The sequence below is a fragment of the Octodon degus genome, unplaced genomic scaffold (genome assembly GCF_000260255.1).
Source record: "Octodon degus isolate 3935 unplaced genomic scaffold, OctDeg1.0 scaffold00079, whole genome shotgun sequence".
NCBI classification, from domain to species: Eukaryota; Metazoa; Chordata; class Mammalia; order Rodentia; family Octodontidae; genus Octodon; species Octodon degus.
This window is the reverse complement of record NW_004524655.1, coordinates 9,823,829-9,833,603: the sequence shown is the minus strand read 5'-3', so window position 1 is coordinate 9,833,603 and position 9,775 is coordinate 9,823,829. Positions and strand designations below refer to the sequence as shown.

The 9,775-nt window shown below is 51.2% G+C and overlaps 1 protein-coding gene across 1 annotated transcript in view; it reads left to right on the top strand.

The window, feature by feature from the left end:
* Nucleotides 1–9,775, top strand: part of Ggt1 (gamma-glutamyltransferase 1) — a 41,132-nt gene that overhangs the window by 20,754 nt on the left and 10,603 nt on the right. The window contains exons 2-4 of the mRNA XM_004636320.2: nt 4,846–4,992; nt 8,073–8,225; nt 8,753–8,917. Coding sequence (XP_004636377.1) covers nt 8,757–8,917 — 161 coding nt within the window. The 5' untranslated portion in view covers nt 4,846–4,992; nt 8,073–8,225; nt 8,753–8,756. The remainder of the gene's footprint in view (nt 1–4,845; nt 4,993–8,072; nt 8,226–8,752; nt 8,918–9,775) is intronic.

Genomic DNA, 9,775 nt, shown 5'->3' with positions numbered 1-9,775 from the left:
AGCTGCTCTAGGAGCATACTAGCTGGCAGAGTAACCACTGTTTGTCCAAGTTCTACAAGGAATAGTTAACACCCTGAACAAGATTACCTAGTACTTTACAGTAAAGGTTTTAAAGTCCATAACTTAGCTCTTATGCGCCTAAATAATTAGATCTAGACCTAGGAGAAAAGGTTGGAAATCCTCCCTCATACTAAATGTATTTTGGTCCCATAAGTGTGCTGCTTAGGTTTAGCCTCCCTAAAGAGACCTGCCCAGAAAACTAAGCTGGGACATGACTTTTACATGTGTCCTCCTGGATGGGTATAGTTTCTCTTTGTCTCCTCTGACCCAGAGATGGGGTATGTGTCATTTTTTAAAAAATGAATTCTCTGTCTTCAGCATTAACAAACATTCACTTTCTAAGGGCTTCACTTAGTTGGAACAGTCTACAGAGTTCTTCTAATTTTACATGCCTCTAAAAAGGAAAATACAAAGATGTGGGAAAATTAGGAGTAAAGTCAAACAAAGGAAACTGAAACAGAGCAGGCCTGACATTTCCTCTAGCATATAGAGGGGGATCAGAGCCAGTCCATCCCAGTGAAACCTGTCCTCCAAGCCTGTAAGAACGGTTGCCGACCTAATGTCATTTTGTTGGCAAAAGGAGTCCCGTGTTTCATATACAGGCATGTAGATTTTGTCTGTCTGAGCAAGGTTTAAAAAGTTCCATTTTACAGAATTTTATATAAAGTCCACTAGAAGGCTTACTAACCTTACTCTCTCTAGTGCTATTGTCTAAAGTCAAGCAAGGAATATCAGTACATTTAGCAACTAGTTCAAATGCAACATATACAAGTACAAAACAGTTATAAAATGTCCCATTAGAGAAATATCATAACCTTGTAATATTTCCATATTTTAACTTATATTTACCAACAGCATTTTAACCAACATTTTAACAAAACCATATGAAACAAAGTATAAGCAATTGTAGGCAATTTTGACAGAACTATATGAAACAAAACTGTATGATGCAAAGCATGAACAATTACAAGCAATGAGCAAAGAGACATATCAAAGTTTGAAGCATAAAAATTTGTTATCTAAGCAAGTCCCAATCCAGAATCTGTGAAAGAAAAGCACACTCCTACCTCCATCCAATAATCTTGGTGGGAACTTCCAAATGATATAGGGGAAAAATGATCTCTGTGAATGATCTCCAAATGATATAGGGAACAAATGATCTCAGGTAGATGACCTCCAAATGATATAGGGGAGAAATGAGACTCCCAACCTAAAAAGTACCTGGGACCAGTTCGTGTTCTCTAAAACCAAAAATGAATTTTAGGAACAAATGGAGGTTATAAGCAGAATATATTTATTGGGGAAAGAAAGCTCCTGTCCCAGAGAAGGACAGGAGGGGGGCCCTGAGCAGGTGGTCCCCAGGAAGCTGTCTCTTCCAGGGACTTTCATAGAATAAAATCATGCAGTGAGGCGGGTCTTCCCATGGTGGAGAACATGGGAACTTGCTTAGGTGGGCATGAGGTGGGACAAAACTATGGTTAACCAATGAGGTTGTAAGCACCATTGCTCAGGTAAAATTGATTAAATCTAGTACCAGATAAGGAAACCAGTCATGTAGCAAGTGGGCATGAATACAGGACAGGTCTCTTCCTGTTGGGGGTTGGGTTAGTGACTCTTTTGGGCTCTTTCAAGGTGATTGATACCTATTTAGAATATTAATTCCTGATGCCCATCCCTAGGGAAGTGTGTAGCTGTATTTCTTTTGTCTTGAGGTCTGGCCCATATGGGAGAGTGTCTGTCTCTTCCAAGTGGCAAAGTCACCTTGTCTTCCATATTGTCTCCTTGAGGGCCTGGCCCTGTCTGACTGCCCTATAATACTTCTGTCAGATTCAGCTGCCTACAACAATGACAAGCACAAAAGATAGTGAGATTTTACATTTATTAAAAGTAGGAAAAGAAGCTGGGCATGGTGGAGCATGCCTGTAATTCCAGCACTTGGAGGAAGCAGGAGGATTGCCAGGACTTTGAGGCCAGCCTGGCTATACAAGTGAGTGAGTTAAGGGCCAGCCTGGACTACACAGTGAGACCCTGCCTCAAAAATAAATGAAAAAAAATAGTAAGAAGAAAAGGGGTGGGGGTAAGGGTCTGGGGCTGTAGCTCAGTGTACATTGGGCTTGTACATTCCACCAGTTTACTAAGTGGGGACACAAATGTCCCAGATGATATTAGGTCTCCTGATTCCCAAGGATCACTGAGGTCCTGTCCCAGCAGTTTCTTGGAGGATGGGGCAAGTTTGGTCACACTCTTGCTTACTCATGGTGAGGCTGCAGTTCATCCTGACCTGTGTGGCCCATTGGAGACGCTAGACTTCCTGGCCCTCAGGTGCAGCTTCCTGGGCCTGACAGAAGTGTGGCATGGCAGACACTGTAGTGAGAGAGATGGCTTTTCCCCATCTCGTGGGTCTTCAACCTCCTGAGTGGCTCTGGGCAGGTCCCTTTCCTTTCCAGCCTTTGGGTTCTGCACTGAGAGCACACTTCTTCCCCTGCCAGAGTCTTTTTTGTCAAATATATAAGTGGCCCTGAGCATGACAGAAGGGCCTTGGAGGCTACTGGGAGCACATTTCTCTGCAGGAAAGCTAGTTTGGGACCTGAGCCTCATCCTACAAGGCCTGTTGAACCTCTTACCTAGCCCAGTCCCCCGAGGTGTTGTGGGCTGCTGGTGCCAGCGCAAAAAGAATGATTTGGAGCTGAAAGGCCCTGCGATGGTGGCGTGCAGCTCCCCGAAGCAGGCCGCTTGACGCAGGAGAGCCCCAAGAGCAAGGGCACAGGAAGCCCGCAGCTCAGCCAGCCTGCACCAAGCTGCCCATCAACACTTGCTCTTCCCATGGCCCCTGCCTTATGCACAGCTCTGGAACTGGCTAAGGAGCTAACCGGCACCTAGCAGGGTCTTAATGAGTGAGCCAGCGTTAATGGGTTACCCAGCCTGGTGACATATTCACCATCCTCCCAGAGCTCTCAAAGTCCAGGCTAAAGTGAACTTCAAGATCTAGGCTCTGCCGCTTCCTTTTCTAGCCTAGATGCCTCAGGAATGAGAAAGGGCTCTTGAGTTCAAGAGGCCCGTGATTCCTGCCAGCAGGATCAGGCCTGGTGTGTCTTTCCTTAAAGCCACCTCCACACTGACTGGATTTCCAAACCCCTCATTCTAGTGTCTGCTTCCTCAGAGTCCTGGCTTCTCCTCCTTGCCTGGTAACTGTCTTACCTCCCCTGGCAGGGGCTCTGAGAGAAAATGATCCAGAGGAGTTAGGATGGGAAGGGTAAATGAATGAATACATGAAGGATCTTAAGCCCACACTGTGCCAATGGTAGCAACAGGCCCTGTGTGGATCTTTTTTTTTTTTTTTTTTTTTCCGGAACCAGGGATTGAATTCGGGCCCTTGCACTTGCCAGGAAAGTTCTTATTCCACTGAGCCATCTCCCTGGCCCCTACCTGTGTGGAACTTGATGAGAGGCCGTAGAGGTTTGCTAGCTGTGTGGGGCACCCACTTCGATGGGACAAAGCCGGAAGGCATGGATGGGTCCCCTTCCCCCACCTCAACTCTCAGCAGTGACTGCCTACAACCCCAGAAGTGATGGATTAGTAAAGTCTCCTGGGTCATGTGACTCCTTTCAGAATCAAGAGTGACAACCCCTACACCACCTACCTGTGCCCTGGAAAGTAGGGGAAAAGCCAAGTTTGGAGAGGCATCCCTTACCCGGAGTTATAGAAGGAAACCTAGGTTCCTTAGACATTGTGGGGCCTCAAATGCCTGTGCCCCAACCCCCACTGCATGGACTTCCCGCTGTGCCTCACTCTATATGATCCCTATTTGGATATCCTAAGTAGGGAGGGACCACCTCTCCCAGGGAACTTCTGGCCTAACCTTGCTTTGGCTAAGACCCTTCCTCCTTCAGTTCCTTTGATGTTCCCTGGGCTCAGGTTTCTCCTTAAGGGTTTTGGGATTCTACAGGGTTGGAGGGATCCGCAGCTGTTCCAGGTCACAGGGCCCCAAGGATAGGCCCAGGAGTCAGCCTTCTCCCCACCTGGAATAAATAGTTCTGTACCTTTAAAGCCTCCTCCCACCCTAAGCCTGCAGGGGGAGGAAGGGGAGGGGCTGGGTCACAACTGGGACTGGAGACTTAGCTCCGTGTGGGTAGGGGCCTCAGAGTCAGGTGAGCCAGGCAGGCACGTGTCTGGCTGTGACCCTGGGCTGTGTGACCCTGAAGCACTGCTCACCCTCTCTGAGCTGCTGGACAGCATTGTAGGGGAGTGCAGGCCTGGGGCCCTTCCAGGAGCGCGTGGAGCCTTAGGTGCTGTGCAGCGGGAGTGAGCTACCTTCCAGGGGAGGGGGCCATGCTGCTGTGGACCGGGTGTTGGCCTGTTTCTGCGCTCTGGCTGGGGCTGGGGGTGGGGCCTATTTTGCAATGAGTCATTCATTAGTCAAGTCCAAGGGGCTCTGACCACCTTGAAGTCACCTTTGCCACGCATAACTCTTTTAACTGTTTCCTGCAGGTAGAATACTAAAGAGAAGGGGTGGGTTGTTTTTGGTTTTGTTGCCTTTACTTCTCAAACCTATGCCACCTGGCTGTGCAGAGAGGAAGGTGGATTCCAACTTCAGCGCTGGGGAAACTCTAAGATCTGGTGCAGGGGCATAGTTCCATGCTGAGGGTTGCTGGGGTAGGCAGGTCTTGGGCTCACCTGTGGGCGTCTTGCAGGGTCAGCTGTCTTTGGGCAAATCACTTCTGTGTCAGCTTTGGTTTCTTGCCCGTGAATGGACTTGGGTCTGTGCCCCATTTTTCACTCCTGCAGCTCTGGGATAGTAGTGACATGGCCTTGGAATTGGGCTGGAGGATTAGCAGAGAAACTCCAGGCTGGTAGTGCTGTCTGCAGTGTCCCTGTGCATCCTGGTGGCTGTGTCCTGGGAATCAGCTCTGTTCAGCCTGCATTCATTCTGAGGTATGTGTGTGTGAGGACAAGTGTGAGCGTGTGTGCACGTGTGTGCACGTGTGTGTGTGTGTGTGTGTGTGTGTGTGTGTGTGTTGGGAGAGGATGGTGCTGATGGCAGAGTACACAGTCCTGGGACTGGGGAACTCACTCCCTTATGTACACAGCTGTCCAGGAGGTGGGGAGAGAGCGTGGCTCAGGGAGGTGGTTCGCCGCTTGGCAGATGGAGGGCAATGGGAGATGGAGGATATTGTCCAGGGCGCACTGGGCAGCATCCACAGCTGCTTCTCTTGGTTAGCTAGACAGGGACATGCAGCAACCTGGGGCAGGTATGGGCTACAGCGTTGGGCTGTGTGACCTTGGAACAGCTCTGGAAGTACTAGCAACCACCCCTTCTCTGGCACCCTGCCTTTCTAGGCTGTTCAGGTAGCTCCTCTGGCCCGGGGTACAAATGTTCCTGGATTGGCAGTGAAACCAGTCTGCTCACTGGGTCCTCCAGGCCACACAGTTTCCAAGGACGCACCTTTGACATCTGGTAGCAGAATGTGATGAGCCTCTCAGGTCCAGGCTCTTGTCTGGTGCAGGCAACACCCCTACTCCACTGCCCTGGGAGCCATCTCTGGGACAGCATGTCTGCTTCTGAGTTTAAATGCACTGGACAGGGACAGGGTAAGCCGGAGGGAGCCCACCTGATGTTCCTGGAGGGACTCGCTTGGTGGATGCTGCCCTTTGAAAGGAACTGTGTGTAATAAGGGGACTTTTCCCAGGCTTGCAGTACCTCCTGCCTCCAGTCCGACAGCCCGCCCAGGGCTGACGAACTTTAATCCAGGCACTGAACCTCCTTGCTCCTGTGACGTCAGTCTCTAATGATCCTCCCAGCCAGGCCAGGGCTCAGGCAGAGAACAGCCAGTTCTATGCTCTTCAGATGCCTCCAGTTGTCCACAGGGATGCTGGGTGATCCTTAGTTGACCTCCTGCCCCTCTAGGACTAGGTAAGCACATGAGTCCTTGATCCCTACTGCCCCTTTCCTGCCTGTGGACCTTGAAGGTACCCACTCCAGATCCTGATCCCAAGCTTGGGGCCCCCTGAGGAGTTCTGCAGGGGCAGAAGGCGTGGCTTCAGCCACATGGAGAGCCGGGAACTACAAGGGGGAGGACCCCATCTGTGACCAGAACTTTCCCAGGCAGAAAGTCTGCCTCTTCCTCCCCAGCTGGTGCCCCAGGCCAGAGCTATTTTCTGAGGAAGAAGGGGCCTCTCTCCTGGGCCTCAGGTAAACCCACCAGGGTTACAAGGAGGGAGGGGTCTGGGTTGAGGCCCAGCACTGCTGCTGATCTACTTTCTAGCCTCAGTTTCCCCTTTGACACTGGTTTGGGTAAGAGCCAAGCTCTGGTCTTAGACATTCTTTTAGGGAGTCTGAAAATACGTAGGGGTGGAGGGATGGGAAACAGAAGCCTTGTCCCCCAGCAGGGTGTCTTCCGTTGGACTGGGACATCTGCTCATGGGAGGCGAGGCCAACACTCCCTGGCAGTGTCCTGGGACACTCAGTGCTGCCTCTCCCTGTACTCCCTGGAAGTCTGAGCCTTATTGGGTGCCCTCACTTGGGTATTAGGATGTATAGATGGAGGAGGAAGTGGAAATATGTGTCAGAGTTGGTTCACAATCGGGCCTCAAGAGGAGCCGCAGTCGTGGGAGCAATGAGCCCAGAGATGCCCGAAGTGGACGAGGGGGTGGTAGCAACCAAGCCTAGGCCCTGCCCTACCACTTGTGATGGGAATGTTCTGTCTGCAATGGATGCTACACATCACCGGCCCAGCTCTTGCGGTCTGTAAGACTCCCAGGGTGACTTTCTCAAGAGGAACTCTTGACCCTGACCTCCACCAAGACCCAGGGTGTCTGTGTTGCCAAAGGGCTCTCAGGCATGGTGAAGGGTGTTGGCCTTGTGCAGGGCAAGGAGGAGAACAGGGTTTGGTTGGCCCTGTAGACAGACAAAGTCCTCTGGCTGCATTTTGGAGGGCAGAGCTGGTGGGAGAGTGTTAGAAGACAGTTGAGTGGCGTTCAGCTTGGAATCGGGTCTGCACTCAGCTCTGGTACCCAAAGTGGAAAGGAGGGCTGCCTTGCACCCTACTGGGGACATAGGTTAGTGGTCTGCTGTATCACTACTTGCCAGGCCTCTGTGCTCTGGGGCTTAGTGCCCCCTTCTGCATCTAGGGCTAACGATCTCTCTATTTTCCCATAGAAGGGGGTTCCAATGCTATCACTCTGTGCATCGCCACATGCCTACCAAGCCCTTCCACTCCAACTTCAAGAATGTCCCCATGACAGGCACAAGGACTGCTGTCCTAGATCTTCTCTGGGATGTTGTCTCTGGCTGGCTCTGAATAGAGATACAGAAAACTAGGGGGAACCAGCCGGGAGCTCCCTGGAGGGGCTCAGTGGTGGGCACTGCCCTGCGGAGGAAATTGCATCTGGGGGAGGAAAACCCCTGTCTCTATCACCACACCCCCGTTTCCCTGTTGTGGTCAAACCCTTGCTTGATGCCACAGTCATGGGGACTCTATGGATGCTGCTGTTCTCCACACAGCTGGAGAGAAAGTCCACAGGAAAATACAGTCAGCAAGAGGTCCCTGATGTCCGCCATGCCATACAGGCATCCCGGGGACAGCCCTTTAGTATAGCCATGCTAATAATGGTAGTTTTTAATTACTTAGCACTCTGTACCTTCTAACCCACTTAATTCACTACAGCCTTGAAAAGTAAGGCCAGCACTAGACAGGGAAATAAATGACTTGCTGAGCCCACAGCAGACCCAACTCAGAGAAGCAGGTTGGTTTTGCCCTACCAGCCCCCTTTGTCATGTGAAGTGTCCCTGAGCTTGAGCAGGAATACCCTGTACCCTCCCTGCTCTGCAAATTCTCTGCACTGTGCCTGGGAGAAACGCTGGGAGAATTCATGCAGACATGTGTGCTACTGATAGCCTCTTTGACTCCAGAGTTCAACTGGAGGCAGAAAACCCAGCCAGAGGTGGAGGGAGGTCACATGGAGCCCCCCCGGAAAGGGCTGGGCCTACTTCAGGTCCACCCTCGCAATTTCAGGAGAACGAGGGAGCTGCCTGGTGGAGGAGTCTAGAGGAGATTCTGTGGCCACAGGGTCCTGCGGAGCACCAGGGAGATCCCAGTTATTTCTCCAGCTGCCTTTTGGAGGCACCTTCCTAGACAAGGCTTGGAACTCCCACCTACTGCTGGACGGTAAGTTCTGGCCCTGAGGTAGCTGGTTCCAGATTTCAGGAGACTGTGGGGAGAGGGATCCCCTTGGAGGCACAAAGGATGCTTAATCCCCTGCTCTGAGCGTGGCTGCTCTGGAGGGAGTAATGGATAGTGCCAGGCTCTGGGCTGACGTAGGGAACACAGAAGAAATAAGAGCAGGCCTGTCCTTTCTGGAACTCTCTACAGAGCTTGGCTGCTGTAAGGGGGTAGAAAGGATGCATTAAGTCTGAAGGGGCTCCTAGGAAAGAGTCCCTATTGGCCATGAGGTTCTTAAGGGTCAAGCCCTTCAGATTAACAAGAAATGATTTGGGAGAACAGAGATGGGCCTGGAGCTCCTGGCAGAACAAATGTCCTGGTCAAAGGTCTACAGCCTGGATACCCGCACTTGTGCGAGGAGGCCAAAAGGAGCTATTCTTGAGCCTCGACTTTAGACTGTGTCCCGTGGGTGACAGAGCTGGGAGTGCCCAAGCCTAGACCTGACCTGCCTCCTACCCTCTGCTCTGTGGCAGAGTCATGAAGAAGCAGTTTGTGGTGCTGGGCTTCTTGGCTGTGGTTCTGCTCCTGGTCATTGTGGGTCTCTGCCTCTGGCTGCCCTCCACCTACACGCAGCCTGACCACGTGTACGCCAGGGCGGCTGTGGCCGCTGATGCCAAGCACTGCTCGGAGATTGGGAGGTGAGCTGGGGCAGGGTGTGGGGGACTGTTGCCCAGGCTGGGCGGCTGTGCAAGTAGCCCTGGGCAAGACCTCTGTCTCTCTGGACTCAGTTTCTCTGCTTATAAACAGACTGCTGGACATTGAACTGCTTGCTGTCTTTCTCTTGGAGCCTTTCTGCAGGCTCAGGTCACAGGAGAAGAGTCGGTGACTCACAGTCCTGAGAGCAGGGTGTTGGCCTTCTAGCAACCGCGAGGGTTCTTGTCTCAGTTCTGAGTACCTGTCACTTTGGATAAGCTTGCTCTTCTATTCTGTTTTCCATTGCTATCTCACATTATTATATACAAAGGTCAGTTTCCACTTGAAGACTTCAGCACAGAAAATGTTATTATTATTCTTATTTATTTTTTGGTGGAACTGGGGATTGAACTCAGGCCCTTACACTTGCCAGGAAAGCGCTTATTCTACTGAGCCATCTCCCCAGTCCCCAGAAAATATTACTAATAAAAAAAAAAAATCCAAACTAGGCTTAGTGACACACTCTGTAATCCCAGCTACTTGGGAGGCTCAGGCAGGAGAATTGCAATTTGAGGTGAGCTAGGGCTACTTAGTGAGACTCTGTCTCAAAATGCAAAACAAGGGCCGGTGAGATAGCTCAGCAGACTAAGCTCCTGCTTAGGCAAGTGCAGGGACTGGGTTTGATCCCCGGCACCACATGTGGTGCTGGCCATACCCCCAAGTGTGCTGAGCTGGCCACTGAGATGAGGCGTGGTGGTGCACGCCTGTAATGCCAGCACTGGGGAGGCCGAAAACAGGGTCAGTATGAGTCCAAGCTGTGTAGTGAGACCCTATACCAGATACATTAAAAAAAAAAAAAAAAA